General features: G+C 50.0%; 2 protein-coding genes across 2 annotated transcripts; one reads left to right on the forward strand and one right to left on the reverse strand.

Moving 5' to 3' along the window:
- The first annotated feature begins 539 nt into the window (after nucleotides 1–539).
- Nucleotides 540–13542, forward strand: SNX22 (sorting nexin 22). Its single transcript, XM_079953523.1, has 6 exons — nucleotides 540–695; nucleotides 5991–6074; nucleotides 8594–8698; nucleotides 8790–8881; nucleotides 11498–11571; nucleotides 12556–13542. Exons 1-6 carry the CDS (start codon nucleotides 618–620, stop codon nucleotides 12690–12692), a joined length of 570 nt encoding a protein of 189 aa, XP_079809649.1. The 5' UTR covers nucleotides 540–617; the 3' UTR covers nucleotides 12693–13542.
- Nucleotides 13543–13984: 442 nt separating this feature from the next.
- On the reverse strand, nucleotides 13985–21334 carry PPIB (peptidylprolyl isomerase B). Its single transcript, XM_079953500.1, has 5 exons — nucleotides 21151–21334; nucleotides 17768–17881; nucleotides 16443–16536; nucleotides 15752–15936; nucleotides 13985–14420 (listed from the first exon to the last, which is right to left on the reverse strand). Exons 1-5 carry the CDS (start codon nucleotides 21313–21315, stop codon nucleotides 14298–14300), a joined length of 681 nt encoding a protein of 226 aa, XP_079809626.1. The 5' UTR covers nucleotides 21316–21334; the 3' UTR covers nucleotides 13985–14297.
- Nucleotides 21335–21583: the final 249 nt, after the last annotated feature.

A 21583-nucleotide genomic window follows, 5' to 3' on the forward strand; every position in this document is an offset into this window, starting at 1 on the left:
TGCTTTTGAATTATGGTGCTGGAGGAGACTCTTGAGAGTCCCATGGACTGCAAGAAGATCAAACCTCTCCATTCTGAAGGAAATCAGCCCTGAGTGCTCACTGGAAGGACAGATTGTGAAGCTGAGGCTCCAGTACTTTGGCCACCTCATGAGAAGAGAAGACTCCCTGGAGAAGACCCTGATGTTGGGAAAGATGGAGGGCACAAGGAGAAGGGGGCGACAGAGGACGAGATGGTTGGATAGTGTTTTCGAGGTTACCAGCATGAGTCTGACCAAGCTGCGGGGGGCAGTGGAGGACAGGAGTGCCTGGCGTTCTCTGGTCCAGGGGGTCACAAAGAGTCGGACACGACTAAACGACTAAACAACAACAAGAGGAAAGTCGGATAGAGGAAAGTTTGGGAAGGAGGAGGGGAGCGGACAAGAGAGAAGTTTGCTCTCCACTTTACGCGCAGCGCGCACGAGCCCTCCGAAGCGGCGGCGCTTAGGAACTGCGCGGCTGGAGCGCGCAAAGGCGGCGGGACCCGACGGGGCGGATCTCCTCCGCAGAGGGCGGAGCGGTTTCAACAAGCTCTGAATGAGTCCGCGGGGGCGGCTAGTCTCGGCTCGGAGGAGGCGGCATGCAGCTGCAGGTCGCGGTGCCCTGGGTGGGAGTGCAGCTGTCCGAGGGCGACCAGAGCCCGGAGAAGGCGCGCACGGTGAGTGGCCCGTCGGGTTGCTCCCGGAGCGGGGCTTGGGCTCTTTTGCAGCCGCGGGGCCGGGAGGGAGAGCCCGTCCGCCGGTGCCTCTGGCGGGCTGGAGGGGAGAGCGGCTTCCAAGGCAGCGGGTGCCGTCGGGGCCCGAGGCCAGCCTGCAAGCGCCTTTGGCAGGGAGAAAGGGGGCGCTGAACTTGCTGGTGGGGCTTTGCAGAGGCCGGGCGAGCGAGGGAGGGGGTCCTTTGCGGCGTCCACCAAGGGAAATGAAGGAAGGAGCCCGACACGTGTAGCCTGGGGACCCTTCAGAAGTGAGGAGGCGCGCGAACAGTCTGCTTCTGGCGTCTCCAAGGGACGCGAGACGCGATTGTAATTCTTCCAAGACCGCCGCCTTTTTGAGTCTGGTGAAAAAGAAGAAAGCTGGAAGAAGAGACGCTTGGAGGAAGGACGGACCTCGAGACTCCCTTTAGCGATTGAATGACTCGAGTCTGTGTCCTGTGTCCCCCAACAAGCGCACACCCCACCGCTCAGAAAGAGGGGGGGGGGGTTATTACAGCCTCTGTGGACCAGAGAGGTGGGATATGGCAGGTATAGATAGAAAGAAAAATGTTAGCAGTGAGGGCGGAGAAGAATGAAATATAGACCCTGATAATTGTGCCTAAGGTTAAAAGTGTCCCAAACAAGTACAGTGCCCCCATCACATGGCAGAGTTGGTGAGACCACCAGCCTCCTGGCAGAGCAGCTATGGAGGGGGGGGGGCAGCCAGGTTTTTTGCCCCAGGTGAAGCCTCCAGCAGGGCGCTATTGAGGCTCCCAGTCGTGTGTGTGTGTGTGTGTGTGTGTGTGTGTGTGTGTGCACAAATGCACATGGGGGAGCATGAAATTGGGTCTTTGACCTGAGTGAAATAAAGCCTAGTTTTGCCTCTGCCTCCTGGCACTGATGAGCTAATGAACAACTGCAGTGCGATTAAAAAAAAAACCTTATCTCAATTCAAGGCCACAGGTGATAGAACCAAACTTCAAAATACTTCCTTCTCTGGGAAGAAAGTGCACACTATGGAAAGCACTTGATTAAATATATCCTCCTTGTTTCACTGTTTAAGCGGAGTTCCCATTGGCATCATCAGGCAGCAGTTTCTTATAAGATGGGAATCCTGTCACATACACAAACACACACCAGAAGTTGTTTGACTACAATTCCCATCATCGCTGATGCGGACCATGCTGGCTGGGCCTGATGGAGTCAGTCTCACAACGTCTAGAGGGCCACAGGTTCCATGTTCCCCAAGAAGGCTTCCAAAAATGGGGTAGCTGGAAACACATTCATTCCATGACGTTTCTCAGTGTCTCTGTTCTGTTAAAAGATAAGAGCTGGCATGGGAAGCCTGTCGGCCTCTAGATAATTATGGAGTCCATCAATATCTGGAGAACCAGCCGTTTCCTACCCCTGACTTAAAGTAATGTTTATGCTGCTTGAAAGTATACCGGTTGAGACAATAATACACAGAATAAGGGAATAATGTGTTTTATTAAAATGATGCATATTGTTCCAGTAACCTGCCCCCTCCCCCATGTTTGGGGGGAGGGAACAGCCACTCCTCACACTGTTGCCACAATAACACACACACAAACACACACCTACCCTGTAGGAATGGGCAGAATGGCAGTTGCCGTGCCTCTGCTCCTTGCAGAACCAGAAGAAACTAGGAGGTTGCTAAGATCTGTAAGGCAAGATCTACTTCACTCACATGCACACACTTTTTAAAAAATCCTTCCAGCCACAAGGAGCCAGAAGGCACAGAGTAACTGCCACCAGTACATTTTGGCACCTGAGGCAGACCCCAAAATTGCACCTCCCCTTCCCGCCAGGAAAGAAGAGGTGCAGCAAGACCTACATCCAGAACAAGGGGGGGCGGAGGAAGATTGGCACTGGAATCAGCTGCCCCAGTGGATCCCTTTGCCTGAGTCAGTCACCTCATCTTGCCTCATGGGTGGGCCAGCCTTGAGTGCAGTACTTAGAGATGACAGATTCTCATGTGGCGCCACTGTAGGTCATTCTGGGGTACTGGGGGTGGGAAACTAGTTAACCCGAGAGTGGGGTGGGGGTCGGTATGGGGTAGTGGTTAGAGCATCGGATTAGGACTTGGGAGATCGGGGTTCACATCCCAACTCGGCCACGGAGCTCACAAGACAACCTTGAGCCGGTCACAGTCTCTCCATCTGAAATACCTCACAGGGTGGTTAAAAAATGAAGAGACAGGAGAACCATATACAGTGGTACCTCGGGTTACAGACACTTCAGGTTACAGACTCCACTAACCCAGAAATAGTACCTCGGGTTAAGAACTTTGCTTCAGGATGAGAACAGAAATCGTGCAGCAGTAGCAGGAGGCCCCATTAGCAAAGGGTGCTTCAGGTTAAGAGCAGTTTCAGGTTAAGAACGGACGTCCAGAACGAATTACGGTAAGTTCTTAACCCGAGGTACCACTATACACCACTTTGAGCTCCTTAGAGGAAAGGTGGGGGCATACATCTAATAATCAGGGCCGTCCCTCCCCCAAAACAAGGTGAGGCGACTGCCTTTGGTGGCAGGATCCGCAAGTGCAGCAGAACCCAGTAGAGATCTTTATTCCCCACTCGTTCATGATGTAGATCTTCACTCACCCCTTCTTTCCTGGTGGGGAAGTATGCCTCGGGTGCTAAAAGGTCTTGGGATGGTCCTGGTAATAATACATAAATAAACTCTATTGTGTGGCTATAGAATGACTTTGGCCTTTGGATTCCTCTAGGCCAGTATGATAGACTTTGACTGGCAGCAGGGTTTTTTCCAGCGTCTTGGACAGAGGTGATCCCTTGCCCTAAAATCTGTAATCCTTTTAAACTGGAGGCAGAAAAAGAGCCTGTTGGATCAATTCAATGGCCCATCTAGTCCAGCATACTGTTTTCGCATGAACTGGACTAATCCTCTTTTAAAACCATCCAAATTGTTGCCCATCACTGCCTCCTGTGGCAATGAGTTCCATGGTCTAACTGTGCATTGCATGAATAAGTCCTTTCTTCTTCTTTTGCCAATTAATTTTTATTAACATTCCAATTTGTTAACAAATTAACAACAAATTAATTCAATTTAAAAGTTGACTTTCCACCCCACCCTTCCAATATGCTTCTTTCCTCTCCCTCCTTTGCTGCTAACAATAAAACACTTTTTCTTAATTTTGCATCCTTTTGCATCCATTCTCTATTTCCATTGACTGTTTATGTTCAATTCCTGCTTAGGCTTTTATTTAACTCTTTTCCCAGTTAATCAAATAGAGTTAATCTTTTATCAAGCCATGTAAATCATTAAGTATAATTTTAAATCACATTTCCTCCAATACAACTTATTCATCATGGCTTTATTTTATCCATCCTGAATCTTCCAACATTCAGCTTCACTGAATGCCCATGAGTTCTAGGGTCTAGAGATGTGAAGGTTTCAACCTGGCACTTTCTGTGTCCCAAAGCATGTGCTATGGGAAATCTGAGAAGCCCACTTGGATCAGATTTCTGTCATGCAAATTAAGAACAGACACTTAAGACAGGATTCTGGTAAATTGAGACATCAGCTGTGGAATGACCAGCCTTGTTTTCATGGAGGGAAGTGAACTTAGAGTGGCCTGTCTCCAGCGCACATTGAGCGAAGCATAAACATCAGGCATGGCATCTCTTAGGCACAGAGTTTCCCGGTTTCCTTATTGGTTGGCAATTTTCTCTGTTTAGTTAAGCTGGGTGTGGTGACCATGGTTCTGTATTCCAGCTGGAAGGAGTTTACTTTGCTTGTGCCTTTATGGGGAAACTGCAATTGGAACATAAAATGCCTTATGTGGCAGGATATTTTTGGCCCTAGGAACCTAAGAAACCACCTACCAGCCATTGGTCCTTCCAGCTCAGGCAGCAACTGTCCGAGTCGGAGGTCTCTTCTGGCCCTACGGAGAGATGCTACGTGGAACTGAACATGGGGGAGCTGAATATGTCGGATTCTATCACTCATCCATGACTTTTCACTAATGAATCCGATTTTTACCTTTTTAAAAAGCAAGCTTCTAGACCTCATGGGAAGCAATGATAGGCTTGAAGGCACGTGTTCGGGACCTCGTGCAATTTCAGGAAGCAGAGGAGGAGTGATGCAGCGATCCCACTGGCCAGAGGGTTAGACTTCAGTGCCCTGCATCGCTTCTTCCCTCCCCAACCCTATTCCACAGTTGTGGGAAGGAAAGAGAATAAAGGATATGCATGCATATTGGTTTAAAGTAGATCACAATATGATTTTTTAGTTGCCAAGTGCTCCCACTGCTGGCACAGCAGGGCTCTTGTATGTGTGCCTAGATAAGGAAGAGAAAGCAGCGTATACTAAAAATAGCAGTGTGTGTACACACACACACACACACACACACAACCTGCTACTGTCACTACACAAACTTTCTGTGAGTAGACTGCTTTTGACATTCCGGGGGTGCTCCAATTCTATTTTTCATCCTTGTCTTTTCCTCATTTCATTTTAAATTCATATACCATCTTTTTCCATTGCTGACCCCAAGACAGTTTGCAGCCCAAGGTGAGGACTGTAGCATGTGCTTCCTCCCCCCCCCCTCCAAATATTTGGATCTGCTGTGCAGAGGAGAGTCTGTTGCTGCAGCTGCAATTCATGGTGACCAGAAGTGAGTGTTGGATGTGTGAATAGTTGCTTCAGCCGGGTAAACTGAGGCCTGGGCCCAGGGACTTTGGTTTGTTCCCCCCCCCCCCCCAAGGAGCTGGCCCGTTTGGTCTCCTTTTCTCTCTCCTGAACAGCTAAGTACACAAAACCTGTGTGGCACCTCTGCTACATCTCTGGAGGATCTGGGCACAAACCCTTCAAGAGGAGATATGTGCTGCATTACAATCTGTGCTTTGCTGGAGTTGTCCGAAGTGTATTCGCCGCACTTCAACTGCACACATTCCTCAGGCCCGACACGGAGTCTTCTGCTGGGTGTTCTTTTATGCAGAGCCGAGTTTATTCAGTATCCCTGCCCCTGCCCCCCTGCTCCCATTTGGCACTTTTGAGAAGCGAAGCCAAAGGCTGATTTCAAAGAGGCTTTTGTCAAGCGGTGTTTGCTTTGGGGAGAGACTGGACTGCGGTGCATTGTGGGGGAAGAAAGCAAGATGACCGCCCTGCTACTGCAGAGAGTTAAGACAGATCTCATCTGTTCAGCAGCAGCAGAGCTGTTTTGTGGTGTGGGTGGGGCACATCCGGGTGAAACTGACGAGCTTGTGCCTAACCTTTCAGGTGTTCAAGGTGGAAATCCTGTGGAACGGGAGGAAACATTGCATTGAGAAGCGCTACAGCGAGTTCCATGCCCTCCATAAAAGGGTAAGGTGGGTGCAAGAGAGTCGGGGGTGGCAAGCTTGTGGCCCTGCTGGGTGTCATTGGACTACAAATCCCATCATCCTCGACAACTGCCCATGCCGGCTGGGACTGATGGGTGTTGGAGTCCCACCCACTAAAGAAGAATGGAGAAGTAAGGGGATGGATTGTGCAGAAATGGCAAAGTACGTTACGCTAAAATAAGAGAATAAGGTTTTATGGAAGAATGCAAACCCTTTTCGGATTACAGTGGTACCTCTGGTTATGTACTTAATTCGTTCCAGAGGTCCATTCTTAACCTGAAACTGTTCTTAACCTGAAGCACCACTTTAGCTAATGGGGCCTCCTGCTGCTGCCGTGCCGCCGGAGCACGATTTCTGTTCTCATCCTGAAGCAAAGTTCTTAACCCGAGGTACTATTTCTGGGTTAGCAGAGTCTGTAACCTGAAACATCTGTAACCTGAAGCGTATGTAACCCGAGGTACCACTGTACTTAACCTGAGGTACCACTGTATTTGTAACTGTGAACCTGAAATACAGCTTAGCTTTTCGGTTTCCTGGAGTGTCACATTAATTTTTGCTGCTTTGGGCATATGTCTCTGCTCAAGGGAAGTTCAAGAGCCCTCGGCTTCCATGTTGTGTCTGTTTGTTTTTGGAGGGGGGATGGAGGAGTTGAAGAAGGGCGGCCCCATATTACTGCCTATGGCCATAGACACTGCACACACCACACATTTAAAGCACACGCACCCTAAAAAGAATCCTGGGAACTGTAGTTTTCCCCCCAGTCCCCAGCACCCTTAAACTACAGCTCCCAGGAGTGGGTATACGGTTAGATACACGGTTTCCCCAGCCATAGTATCTGTGAGCAAGATTAGAGGGGAATGTAGAAAGGGAAGCCCTGTTTGTTGCTTTCAACAGTGTGTGGCAGGAAATTTCCCACTGCTATCTCTCTTTTTTAAGTTAATTTAGGCACTGTTCATTGGGTGTGCTAAGCTAATGCAAGGAAAGTCTTGCTCAATCACCATGTCTTCCTTGCAAGTGTTCTGATGAAAATAACATGCAAATAAATCTTTGAATTTGCTTGAGTACCATATTTGTGCCATCTTGAGGATGCTCTGCTGAATTCTCTCCCTCCCCCGCCAGTCAATACCTCAGTCCAAATACTTTTAGGGTGGGTGTGGAGGGATTCCGCGATTCTCTTGGTTTAGGGGTTTTTTTCGTCTTGCGAAGCAAGCCCATTAGCGGCTTAGCAGATTAGCGCTATTAGCGGCTTTTAGCGGCTTAGCGGATCAGCTGATAAGCGGCTTAGCGGCTCAGAAAAAGGGGGGGAAGGAAAAAAAAAATCGAAAAAACTCGCTAGACATTTCGTCTTGCGAAGCAAGCCCATAGGGAAATTTGTTTTGCGAAGCGCCTCCAAAACGGAAAACCCTTTCGTCTAGCGGGTTTTCCGTCTTGCGAGGCGTTCGTCTTGCGGGGCACCGCTGTATATATATATTTATAAAGTAAAATGAATGCAGTGTGGTTTTTTGCTTACTGAGTATGGGTCAAATAAACATGCCAGATCATATACCCATGGGTTTTGGGCAGTGGCAGCAAACTGGTACCCCTCCAGATGTTGTTGGATTCCAGATGTTGTTGGACTTTCAGGCCAGCAACATCTGGAGGGCAGGCACCATGTTTCAAATGCCTGCCCTTGCTTTCGGGGCAATGGATTTTTCCTCCTGGGCATTGGATAATTCTATATTCCATATTTTCTGTAAAGCCCACATTGCAGGTCTTGACCCAAGACTTCCAGACTTCCAATTGGGGCTGACCCAGACTGCTTGCTACCTTGATGCAGAGGACAAGATGTTTCTCCCTCTATCCATGCCCTGTTAGGGTGGGGGACTGTTTGGGCCCCAACAGGTCAGATCCTTACCTCCCCAAAACCCACTGCCCAACTTGGACAGGTGTGCGATCCACCCATCTGTCAGAGTTGACCCATGTGGGAAAGGATCTGCTTTGCCAATGCATTTCCTGCAGGAAATGCACTGGCAAAGCACTGCCTGGAAGGATTGAGTTCTACTCACCAGCCGATGAACAGAGGGTTCGATCCTGCTCTCTGCTTAGGTCTGCTTCGCCGGCATGTTCCCAACAGGGAACAAAATGACCAAGCAGGATTGCTATCGCCCAGTGACGTTAGCTGATTGGCAGATGGGCGTGGTTTGGGGAAGCAGTTTTGTGGGCTGAATTTCACCCCTGGTGGGATGAGATTGCCCCACAGGCCATAAGTTTCCAACACCCGATGCACAGAAATGGACCCTGCTGGCAGCTGAGCCTGACTTCAACACTCTCAGCGGAGAGCTGGCTAGTTTTGGGGTCATAGGACACAGCTCCTCTTCTCCCAGTGCCTCTCTGACATTCAGCATCCACTGCCAGAAGCAGCAGCTTCCCTCTGCCTAACAGTAGGACCGACCATGGGCCTGGTGGATCCTGGAGCTCCTTTGATGTCCACACAGCTTCTCTGCTCTCTCCCAACCCCCACAGATCAAGAAGAGATGCAGAGTCCCAGACTTCCCACCCAGGCGTGTCCCCAACTGGATGACGAAAGTCCTGGAGCAGCGACGGCAGGGCCTGGAAGCTTACCTCCAGGTAAGGATGTGAGGCTGGCAGCCAAGTTGAAAACAGCCTCCCTTCCTCCCCAGCCTGCTCTCACTGATCTTGGTTCATCTGTCTCCTGCAGGGCATTTTGCTATGCAATACAGAGCTTCCCAAGGAGCTTCTGGACTTCCTGAAACTCTGGCAGTTTGAGCAGGAGCACAAGGCAGATCTTGGGTGAGTGTTTGGGTGAGCTGGGGGGGGGGGAGATTGAGCAGGAGCAACACTTTCCCCCTTTGTGCCACCGTCTGGCGCAGGTGGGGAGAACCTTTGGCCCTCCAGATGTTTCTCCAAACACCTCCATAATCCAAACACCATGATGAGAATGCTAGGGCTAATTACCTCCATATCAGCCCTGAATTAGCAGCATGTGGGAGTCAGCCATTTCCCGCCGGAAACAGGAAGCTCCTGGCCCTCCAGATGTTTCTCAGCTGCAATCCCATCTGCTACAGCCAGTGGGTTGTCAGGGCCCAGGGCAAGGCAGGTATTGCGCCCCCCTAACCCATGGTTCCTGCCAGGGCCAGGTGGCAATGGGGGTGGGGAAGGGTCTTACCAGCTGGGAGAGAGAATCTGTGCCAGCGGTCACTTATTTTATTTTATTTTTTATTTAATGAAAAATTTTAAACAAAACAAAACACACCCTCCAAGCAGTTTTTCTTTTGAAATTTTGCATCCCCCCCAAAAAAGTTTGTGCAACAACCCCTCTGCCCCCCATGCTATGCCACTGGCTGCAGCAAGTGTGCCCAGGGGCAAGAGGGAGTAGGAATTGTGGCTCATTAACACCCAGAGGGCTGAAGGCTCCCTATACCTGTTAGAACTCGACAGCAGCATAGTAGTTTGAGACTGACTGTAGTTTTGTGATTTGGGTATCTCACAATAACAGAATCTGATGCAATGCAAAATATAATGCCCTGATTTTCTTTCTTCATTGTAAGTTATACGTACTGTGCTTTTCTCAAACATCCCTTTCCCTGCAAAATCCAGCGTGGCAGGTAAACTCTTGTTAGAGAGGGATGGGTAGCTGGTCTCTTTTTGACATTGTCCAGGCGCTTTCCTCCCGAAGGAGCTGCAGTCAAAACGCCAACTCACACACACTGCCCTTGTGTTGATTTACAGACTTTTTGGGGCCTTGGCAATTGACAGCTAAGGCCACATCTGCACTGCACATTTAAAGCACTTGTATTCCACCTTGACAGTCAAAGAATCCTGAGAACTGTAGTTTGTTAAGGGCACGGAGAGTTATCAGGGGACTCTCATTTCTCCTCGCAAAGCTAAAATTCCCAGAGATCTCCAGGGAAGAGGGATTGATTGTTAAACCACTTGTGAGATTTGTAGATCAGTGAGGGAAATTGTTGGGTGGGTGGGTGTGTCCTAAGAATTCTCAGCACCCTTAACAAACAACAGTTTGTTTTACCATAGAATTGTAGAGTTGGAAGGGACCACGGGGGTCATCTAGTCCAACCCCCTGCAGTGCAGGAATATTTTGCCCAACGTGGAGCTCGAACCCACAACCCTGAGATCATGAGCTGCGTGCTCTACCAAGTGAGGTCATGACTGTCAAAGCGCTCTAGGTATGCTTGAAGTGCATGATGTAGGTGCAGTTTGAATCTCAAGTACAGTGGTACCTTGGTTTAAGAACAGCTTAGTTTATGAACAACTTGGATTAAGAACGCTCCAAACCCGGAAGTGTTTTGGTTTGTGAACTTTGCCTCAGAAGCAGAACCTGTTTCGCTTCCTGTTGAGTGTGTTCCATTTGTAAATTGAGTCCCCCGCTGCTATGGGAAAGCACGCCTTGGTTTAAGAACGCTTTGGTTGAAGAATGGACTTCCGGAACGGATTAGGTTCGTAAACCAAGATACCACTGTAGAACCTGGGGTAGATTAGGGTTGTGTTGGTTCCAGCTGCCATCAGCCAGCATGGTCTGGGATGATGGGAGTCCTGCAATATTTGGAGGGCCACAGGTTCCCCATCCCTGCCTTATAAGCTCCCAGAGCCACCTGTTTCCACACACCAGCTTTTGTATGGAAAGGCTGCCTTTGTTACCACCACTGTTTGTGAACAGCCTGTCCTGCCGCACCCAATGTTCTTCCCTGGGCGACTTTTCCTCGCACGACACAAGTGCTTCACTGCCCCAGTGCTTTGTTTCCACCAGTGGGAGGGAGTCAAAGCAGTCCCAACAACAGAAGGGTCCAGCCTTTGTCTACTTACTCCCCAGGGGATAAATGTGCTCATCCAGCCATGGAGGCTGGCATTTACTTTCTCGCTCCAGGGGAATGGGCACTCCCTGTGGCTTGCTTGCTGCTAGAAGAGGCAGGGAATGCTCTCCAAAGGGTCTGCTTTGTGCTCTTGCTGCCCAAGTTGCAAGTGCCTGTTCCTTTTGCAGAGACACAGAGCGCACCCGCTTCCGGCACTGCAGCATAGTGGTAGAGCACCTGCTTTGTGTACAGATGGTCTCAGGCTCAATCCCCAGGTAGGGTTGGCCTGGAGAAAGGCTGCTGGTGGGCATTATTGACTCAGTATAAGACAACTTCCTATGATCCTTTGTTCAGAGCAGCAGCATCTGCCTGATACAGAGTTAGGCCATTGGTCCATTGCCTACATTATTCCAGTGTGGGGTGAGGCTCTCCTGTTTATTGCATTTTTAGCTTTCCTCTCCCTCTTAGATTCAGGGTGGTGCATGTTGATCCTCCCTTCCGCACATGCATTTTATTCTCACAACCACCTTGCAACGTAGGCTAGGAGCTGAAATGGACAGATTCTAACCCAAACGGTGGGGCTCAATTCTCTTTGCAGCCCCGGTTACCTGCTGTCCCACCGGCCGGTCATAAGTTTCCAAAGTGATCCATACATCCTCCCGGCTTCCACAGGTAACGGCTTCCTAGTAAGGTTTTTGGGGTGGTGATGGAGGGGAGCAGAGCTCTGGGCTGGTTAAGGTCTGTTATCAAGCAAGGGTCTGGGGTGCATGCCGACACTTTACCCGATACAGAAACAATTTGTCGTGTAGTTTTCAATATGGGTGACAAGAGAGCCGGGGGTCCCTCACCTGCCATCCTGGACTGGCAGGATTGGGGGAGCGGATGGAAAGCAGTTCTTGTTTTGCTGAAAGGCACCTGTGCAAAAACCATTGCAGTGTTAAAGGTAAAGGTAAAGGGACCCCTGACCATTAGGTCCAGTTGTGACCGACTTTGGGGTTGCGGCGCTCATCTCGCTTTATTGGCCAAGGGAGCTGGCGTACAGCTTCCGGGTCATGCGGCCAGCATGACTAAGCCGCTTCTGGTGAACCAGAGCAGTGCACGAAAACGCCATTTACCTTCCCGCTGGAGTGGTACCTATTTATCTACTTGCACTTTGATGTGCTTTCGAACTGCTAGGTTGGCAGGAGCAGGGACCGAGCAACGGGAGCTCACCCCGTCACGGGGATTTGAACTGCCGACCTTCTGATTGGCTAGTCCTAGGCTCTGTGGTTTAACCCACAGCGCCACCCGTGTCCCCTTTTTGCAGTGTTAGAGATGCCCAAACACTCAGGTTTGGGGTAGTTAAGCAGCGTCTCCTGCAACAGGAGGAAGCGGTGGATGCTGAAATGATGAAACACGGGATCGCAGAGTCCTAACATGAGCCACTTTTGTGCTCTGGAACTGAACCGTGTGCTAGATCTCATCTGAATGCCAGGTTGAAGATGCCCCTTTGCCCTCTGCTGGGGGCGGCATTGTCCATCGGCCCATCTCAGGGGGCTTAGCTTCCTAGGCCAGAAAGGGAAGACAGGAAGAGGCCTCGGGGGCTGCTTTCTGCTCCCACCTTTTAAGGATTGATTTTAAGGGTTGCCACCGTTAATTCCCTCCTCTCCCTCTCAGACTTGCTTCCCGACGTGATCCTGAGCGGAGTGCTGCAGGGTTTCTATGCACCCCGGACGAACTTCTGCCTGCAGTCAAAGCTCTTTGCGGCTCTGCCACCCACCAACTTGACATCCTCTCCTTTGCAACCGGCCTAGGGAACGCTCAGAGGATCAAGTGCAGCTCTGTTTGTTTGTGGAAAAGCAACCGCCGGCTTCCTCCTTGCGTCGTACGTTGGAAAGAAAGAGGTTGGGGGAGCCACTTCTTGAGGCAGGCAGTGGGAAGGAAATGCAGTAGGTTGCTTTGTTAGGCTGCTGAGCTCCAGTAGAGTGCAGCTAACACGGGCAGGGCTTGTTGCCACTTCTGGCAGAGCTGTGGCTCTCAGGTGTTTCCAGGTGACAGCTCTTGTCAGCCCATGTGAGTGAGAAGCAGCTGCAAGTCAGGGAGGTACGCATGCCTTCCTCCAAGCTTCATGGGCTGGAAGCATGAGCAGCACAACAGCAGCTGGGGGCAGGTACTGACTCAGGTCAGGTGCTGACAATACAAGATGCTCCTAGTGTTTGTGTGCACAGTGACGCCACATTGATAGTCTCCCAGCCTTCTGTCTAGTCCAAAGGGAGGCAGCAACTGCTCCCTCACCGCAGCGGCAAGAAACCACTGCCAACTTGGCATGGATCTGGTCCAGTTGGCACCTTAATGCAGGTGTAGCCAAACGTGGTGCCATCCAGCTGCCAACAGCCCCCCAACTCCCATCAGCCCCAACCGGCTGTGGTCTAACAACACCCAGAGTGTAACAGCTTGGGGAAAGCTGCAGTGATGTGACACAGGTAGCAGAGCCCTCCCAGAGGAGTCCGGGTTTTTCTACAGCATGGCGGGAAACCAGCAGCTCCTCTAAGCTATCCCAATAGTTTGGGTTATTCCTGCTGCAGAAGATAACTGCTTTCTCAGTGAGGTAGATGGTCTACTTTAACAAAAATGGCTATGCAATAAAAACACTTCCACTACAAATATTGAGTTGGTTTTGAAACTGCTGTAATTTGAGGGAGAGGGTGGAGGGGAGAAGAAGACAGTTTCTGACATTGCCAGTGGGCTGGTTTGTAGTGCTTGGGGGGGGGTGGAGCTGAGCCAAATCATGGTTTAGTTGCAAGAGAGGCTTTGTCCTTCCTGCTCAGTTTGTGTTTGCGATGGCTTGGAATAAGCCCCTTTATAAACATACCCACCTTTCATGGGATGCTAGGATTGAACAGCCACTTGCCTTTGTGTTCCAAACAGGGAAGCAAAGAGCTTTCTGAACGAATTAGGCAATGGCTAACAGAGAGAACTTTCCTTGGGGAAGTAGTAAATTTGTGACATTTGCAATCTAGAATACCGCTCTAAATAAATGCTGGAAGTTTATGGTTGGGGTGCGAGGACCTAGCTGTAGCTAATAAAAACAACAACCAGGCAGTACTACAAAAACACAATGGTCACGTTTATTGGTCCATGTGCTTTCTTACAAAACGGAATGGGACACCCATTGCCCACCCCCCACCCCTCATAGCCACTTGGGTGACCAGTGGCTGATGGAATGAGTTGTTAACAGAATGGAGACCCCCCACCCCCCACCCCGAAGCATGTAGCTGGGGGGAAGGGTGGGCAGAAAGGGAGCAGCAGTGGCGGCAGTTCACCTGCTGTGGGACAGTGATGATGCAAGGCCTCCGTGAGCGTGTAGCCCCCTCGCAGCCCTTTGCAAGCCAGAGTCTGACCCTCCAGCGGCCTCCCGGTTATTCTTTGGCAATGGCAAATGGCTTCTCCACCTCGATGACGTTGCAGTCGGCAATGGTGACATCTTTGAGAGGTTTGTCCCGACTATCGGTCTTTGTATTCTCCACTTTTCGCACTACATCCTAAGAAAGGGAAGCAGGAATAAGAAGGGAGGAATGTTGGAAGTTAAGCCAGGGGGCATTTTGCTTCTGGTGTGGGTCCAACTGCAGCCACATGGAGATCTCTGGATGCCAGGTTCCTGACTGACATCTCCACCCGGCTGGCCCCTCCAGCTTTCTTAAGCAGGTAAGCATAAGAGCTTATTCACTGCATTTAAATCCCACCTTTTCTTCCAAGAAGTACATGGTTCACCCCTCCCCTGGTTAAACTCTACAACAACCCTGTGAGGTAGGTTAAGAGGCTGTGACTGTCCCAAGGTCCCCCGGTGAGGATCTGAACCCCCATCTCCCACGTCCTAGTCCGACACTCTAGCCACTACACCACACTGGCTTCCTACAGTTCTTCTGCTATGGGGCAGCTACATAAATTAAGTAGGTAAATAAAAACGGGGAAAGCAAAATGTCACTGAGAGAAGGTTCTGAAATACTTTCCTCGAAGCCTAAATTTATTTTATTCTGGATTGTTTTATTTGGTGTTTTCATATAGAGTTGGAAGGGACCCGAGGGCCATCTAGTCCAACCCCCTGCAGTGCAGGAATCTCGGCTAAAGCATCCATGACAGGTCATCCAACTTCTGCTTAAAAACCTCCAAGGAAGGAGAGTCCGCAACCTCCCATTTTAATGTGTTGCAAACTGCCTTGAGATTTTTTCCCCTTTAAAATATAAAGTAGGAGAGAAATTAAATAGTCATAATGATAAATCTCGTTGGTTTTTTAAAAAGGTGCCTAGACATTCCATTGTGGTGACTATAAGCTAGGTTTAAGGTGCCATTTGGCGATTTGCTTATATATCTGAGTTTCTAGCACTGATGACACGTTATACCCATGGAGGGCACTTGGCAATGCCCACCGCATGGGCATTTCTAGCTGCCCCATTTTGCCCTGTAATGCAGCCTGGAGAATGGCAATACAGTCGTACCTTTGAAGTCGAACGGAATCCATTCCGGAAATCCGTTCGACTTCGAAATCACGGCTTCTGATTGGCTGCAGGAAGCTCCTGCAGCCAATCGGAACCCCGTCAGACATTTGGCTTCCAAAAGAACATTCAAAAACCTGAACAGTCATTTCCGGGTTTCAATTGTTCGGGAGCCAAAACATCCAAATTCCAGGGCGTTCAAACAGCAGAGCTGTTTCCCATACACAGAGGGAGGCAAGACGTTGTCGAACTCCCAGCTTCCATCAGCTCCAGGCAGCATAGCGGATGGTCAGGGGTGATGGAAGTTGTGGTCCCACTTCACTGTAAGGGCCCAGATGACGCTATGCACAACACACACACACACACAAAATTCCGCTTACCATCCCTTCCAGGACTTTGCCGAAGACAACATGCTTGCCATCCAGCCATGACGTCTTGACGGTGGTGATGAAGAACTGAGAGCCGTTGGTGTCCTTGCCAGCGTTGGCCATGCTCACCCAGCCAGGCCCATAGTGCTTCAACTTGAAGTTCTCGTCGGGGAAACGGTCCCCGTAGATGCTTTTACCTGGCAGTGAACAAAAGGGAGAGAATAACACCGTCTTCCAGCGTCCAGCTTTGTTTTTTGAGGGTTACTCCTGCCCAGAGAGGGACGCGGGTGGCGCTGTGGGTAAAACCTCAGTGCCTAGGACTTGCCGATCGTATGGTCGGCGGTTCGAATCCCCACGGTGGGGTGAGCTCCCGTCTTTCGGTCCCAGCTCCTGCTCACCTAGCAGTTCAAAAGCACCCCTAAGTGCAAGTAGATAAATAGGTACCGCTTTATAGCGGGAAGTAAACGGCGTTTCCGTGTGCTGCGCTGGGGCTGCTCACCAGCTGCAGCTTCGTCACGCTGGCCATGTGACCTGGAAGTGTCTTCGGACGGCGCCGGCTCACGGCCTCTTGAGCGAGATGAGCACGCAACCCTAGAGTCAGACACGGCTGGCCCTGACGGGCAGGGGTACCTTTTTTTACCTGCCCAGAGAAGGATCCTTCTCCAACCCCATCCAGAAGAGACAGAATTGACTCGGCCCTCACCTCCTGTTCCATCTCCCCGGGTGAAGTCTCCTCCCTGGATCATGAAATCCTTGATCACGCGGTGAAACTTGCTGCCTTTGTAGCCAAACCCTTTCTGAAAAGGAAGGGAGTTTGGTAAGAGTGAGGAGAGTTTGCAGCACCACTCTGGGCAAGACTTGGTTTAAAGTCCTTTCCTGAGAAATCCAGAACCAGACAGTTTCGGAGCATCAGCTGTAACCTCTCCCATCTGTGGGCACAAGAGAGTCACGACTGGTGGAAAAGGGACCGAGATACTGGGGAAAGCAGAATACTTTGCTGCTGCAATGCAAGTGAGGCCTCAGCAGTTTCTCCTCCACCATCACCAACCCCCCACTGCCTGGAAACCCTAATGGGAGTCCAAATGCTTAAGGCTTTAGCCTCCAGCGGGTTAGCCCATTACTTGAGCAATAAACTTCTTAATGGGCTCAGCTCTTGCTAATCACTAGCAATCCCTTGTGGTTCCAACTACTAAAAGGGCCCCATCATGGGGATCAGCAGGGTTGGGTTTTTCCCCCCCTGGGCGGGGGCAAATCAAAACACTGAAAGAGGAGAGTGGGCTAGTTTCTCAGAAAGAAAATAAGTCCCTATACACTTTTGTTGCATTTCAAAGGCAACACAAATGCTGGAAACTTCTAAAAAATATAAATGAAATCTGGAAATCTGGGATGATGGTACATCCAGAGATTTTTTGAGGGGGGGAATGACTGCCCCAATGTGCCACCCTTCCCTGGTGGAAGCCCAGCGGCCCAATGAAACATCTGGATTCACAACACCTGATCCAGTGAAGAAGCACATGGGAATTCACATAAGTAACTTGACGGTCATATTTTGAAAGTTAAAAGCAGCAGTGAGAGGGCAGAAGCTTAATCTTGGCAGAACCTCATCTTTTTCTCTGTGCTTAGCTTAGAGAAGAACATCCCCTCTCCAGCAGATCTTCACTCAGTTTCCAAATATTTGTGCAATTTGGCCAGCAGCAGCAGCAAATGGAGCGCACTGGAGGCAAATCCTGACATGCACCAGTCAGGATTCCTTCTCCCAAAGGCCAGCAAAAGCAAAAGGCTGTAGCACCCAGACTTTGGCCTTAAGGGTTTTCCAGCCTCTCTCCACACCAAGGCTCTTTAGATGAGCAATATTATTATTTCACTTATTCAAAATGGGGTAAGCCAGCCCTCCTGCGTTTGGGGCCCTTCCTGTTGTGTGGGCCTCTGGATGCGTGCCCTACAGTCACCCCACTTGGCAGCCTTCCTTCCGCACCCTTGTAAGCAGACTGACCTACTGAGGACTCTTGACCCAACATTTGAACTCACTTCTCCCGTGGACAAGGCGACAAAATTCTCAACTGTCTTCGGAACTGTCTTTCCAAAGAGGCCGATGACCACTCGCCCCACATCTTCATCCCCGATCCGCAGATCAAAATACACCTGGTGAGCAAAACAGGCTGCATCATGGAACGGCTGCAGAGTGGAGCCTCCTTCCTGTTCTGACATCAGCCTCAATATGCAAGAGTTCTATGCCTGCGGGGAGTTAGGCTGTCTGCAGCAAGGCTTATACGTAAGGAGCCGCCCATGGAACCGTACTGCTAGTTTTATTGGGATAATCCTCAGGTTATGCTCCATTCAAGTAGGAGGGGGAGAACCACATCCTTGGGAGAAAAAGGTGGGGCATAAATTCAATAAATAGAATATTTGTCCACCTAGACAGGTATTGTCTTTTCTGACCAGGAGTCCTTCACTCTCTCTCTCTCCCCAAGGCATAAGCAAAGGTCTCAACCTTGCAATTTGATTCCACCCCCCCCCCAGGCTGCACCAACACCAGCAGTGCTCTGAACTCTCCCCAAATGCTTTCTCCTGGCTGCAATGCATTTCAGACAGTGCCTAGTGCTTGCTTGAACTGAAAGGTCCGTGTGCACTGGAAACCTCTGGGATATATGTGGCTGAAATATAGCCCACTGTACAAAGTAGAGAGACATATCTATTGCCCCACCCACACCAGAATGTGTCTCCCAAAGGTTTTCGGGCTGCACACTCTTCCTCCTCCCTGCTTTTGAAGTATGGCAAGTGGGCTCTGCCTGACAGTTCATGTTTGCTGGTCTGGAGTGGGATTCTCACTTTTTGCAAGTACATCCTGGGTTCAATTCTCAGACAAGTCCATGCTCCAGAGAGGGGTGGGGGGAATCTTAAAGGGGAAGGTCATTGGTTCAATTCCTCACACCTGCAGCTTGAAAAGGATCTCTTCCCTGGTACAGAGGAGAGATGCTACCAGCTGCAATAGGAAACATCCTTGATCCCTTCCCTTCCCAGGAGTTTGAGGAAGGGAAGGGGCCAGAATGCACAGACAGAGAATACTTTGTATGTCTGCGGTTCCAGGCCGAGTCTCTGGCATCTCCAGCTGAAAGGCTCTTGAGCAGCAATAGCTAGTGGTGCTGTCAGGACAAGTCCTTGGGTTCGGCCAAAGGAGGGAGGGACCCCAAACACAGGAGGGCTTTTAAAGGAAGCAACATAGTACAAACTTTTGGAGCACATATAGACCATTAAGTCCAGAGCCTGAAATTTCCCACTGGCTCCACCTCTCTGGAATGCATTGCCAAGACTCCCAAACCCACCTGCAGCGTTCTAAACTCCCATTGTTCCAGGTGCATTTTGCGCCAGGTAATTTCATTAGCACGAGCAGTTTCTGAGCTCTGGGCGCAGTACTGCGCCTGAGATTTCAGATTAAAACTGCAGAGTGGAAAGAAAGGAGGACCTTTTTCTGCCTCCCCACTTCCAGCTACTCTCTGAAGACTGGAGCAGAGACCCTCTTAAGAATATTAGGGGGGTGGGCAGGGGGAGGGGTAGACCATGTGAAAAATGAATTATTTTAGCTGCCGTTCATTCATTTTCAGCTTTGTATTCTTGTTATAAAAAAGTGCATCTAGACATTCCATTGTTGCGTCCATAACCTAGGTTTAAGGTGACATTTAGCTCCTAGCTTTCATATCTCAGTTTCTAACACTGCCCATCTGCTCTCACTGGCCTTTGCTTCAGATAACACATTGCTTTGTAAGCTTTTTATTTTAGTTTTTGGCCGGCCGGCTGTTTTTCTTTCACTTTATGAAGTATCCTTTGGTGTCTGTAATATTACAAGCTATTTTAGGAGGGCTTTTGCTCTGAAAGACGGCCAGGACAAATTTTTAAGCCAAGAAACTCAAACAACAAAGCGTTCAGTGGCACCATCAGATTCCTTGTAACGTAAGAATGCATGTTAGTCTCTAATGTTGCCGCAAGACACTCTGCTAATTTTGGAAGTTGTCTGATAAAATGATACAGTAACAGAAAAAAAACCAAAGGTGTGGCTCAGCATTAAGGCTGCTTTGTAGAATGTGGGATCTCTTATCCTGGCCAAAGGTTAGTCACAAAACCTAACCCTTTCTGCAGACATCTCTTTTTATTATGCATGACAACTGTGCTAATTTACCAGGGGCAGCCCCTAATTTCTGACCCTCCCTAAATCTCTCTCCTTTCCTAGCCCTGTGGCTATGAATACTTTATCACTTTGGGACCCCCCCCCCAAGTCAAGGCTCCTAATACCCAAGTCTAAGCACACATACCAGGAAGTTCTGTTACGCTCAGTTGTACTTCCTATTGAGTAATAACACATCAGATGCAACAAAAGCACAGCCTGTGTTAAACTTGTTGGCCTTTAAAGGAGCCGTAAGATATTTCTGCAGTGTGAGACAAGACATGGCTGCCCCACTGGGGCCTCCAAGCAATAACCACCATGCTTGGAATCAATCATGTTAAGAATGAACAACTGTTTAATTTTTATTTGCTGATGTTTTGAGAGTTAATTCTATTGTGTACTATTCTAATAGATTGCTGAATATTACTTTACTTGATATAAGTGGCTCCATTTTAAAGTTATGTTTTAGTATGAATTTTTGACCTGGATCTGATCATTATAAGGCGCGTGTTCCTTGCTGCATAGAAATTAAAAGCCAAATGAAATGAAGCCGTGCATCCTTGGAAGGGTCTCTCCATCGCGCATGACTCTATCGCCTGGCCAGCTAAGACCCCACCCTAAGCCTCCCAATGCTTCTTTCCACCCATCCTTGCACACCACATCCTGATATAAAACAAGACTATGGTCTATTGAAGCCTTTGCCATACAGTGGTACCTCAGGTTACATACGCTTCAGGTTACAGACTCCGCTAACCCAGAAATAGTACCTCGGGTTAAGAACTTTGCTTCTGGATGAGAACAGAAATCGTGCTCTGGCAGCAGCGGGAGGCCTCATTAGCTAAAGTGGTGCTTCAGTTTAAGAATAGTTTCAGGTTAAGTACGGACCTCCGGAACGCATTAAATACTTAACCCGAGGTACCACTGTACAGTACAGTCTTTCAAGGAGCACACACAGGGGACGAGGTTCAGCTCCGAACGGTTCACTAAGAGAAGAAAAATCACCTCCCCGCTCCCTGGGTGCACTGGCCATAAATCGCCTTTTAGGCTTTTTCAGCAATTATCACGTTAAGATAAATCAAATAAATTATTATTACTATTATTATTATTATTACACAGAATCGGGCTAGAGGGCTTCTGCTGCTGCAGAATAGAGGGGTGCAAGCGCAACAGGGGGGACGCCCCCCCCCTGCAGAGAAGTGCTATGGGGGAGGGGCTGCAAATAAGCCCCCCTCCCCCTCCCCCCCCCGCTCACCTTGGCCGTGACCTTGGGCCCCTTCTTGCGCTCCTCCGCGTGAGCAGCCGGGAAGAGCAGCAGCAGCAGAGAGCCGCCCAGGCCCAGCAAGGCCGCGGCCGCCAGCAGCTTCATCTTCCTCCGCTCGCAGCCCCAGCAGCGCCAAGCCGGCCACAGAGCCCGCATCCGCCCCCTTCCCCTCTCGCTCGTCCTCCCCTCCCGCCTCCCCCGCGCGCAATGGTACAGCCCCGAGCCGGGCGGAGCGGAGTCCTGGGCGAGAGGGATTGGCCGCTTCCATCTCAGGAGAGGGGGAGGGAGGCCGTTCCCCACCCCCACCCCGGGGGGCGTCGGCGGCTCCTGCGACAAAGGAATGCCACGTTTCCAGCCTCCGATTGGGCGTCGAGCTCGGCCAATGGGAAGCGGGCACGAGAGGCGCCGGCGGCGGCGGCGGCGG

Source organism: Podarcis cretensis, assembly GCF_951804945.1.
Source record: "Podarcis cretensis genome assembly, chromosome: 14".
NCBI lineage: Eukaryota > Metazoa > Chordata > Lepidosauria > Squamata > Lacertidae > Podarcis > Podarcis cretensis.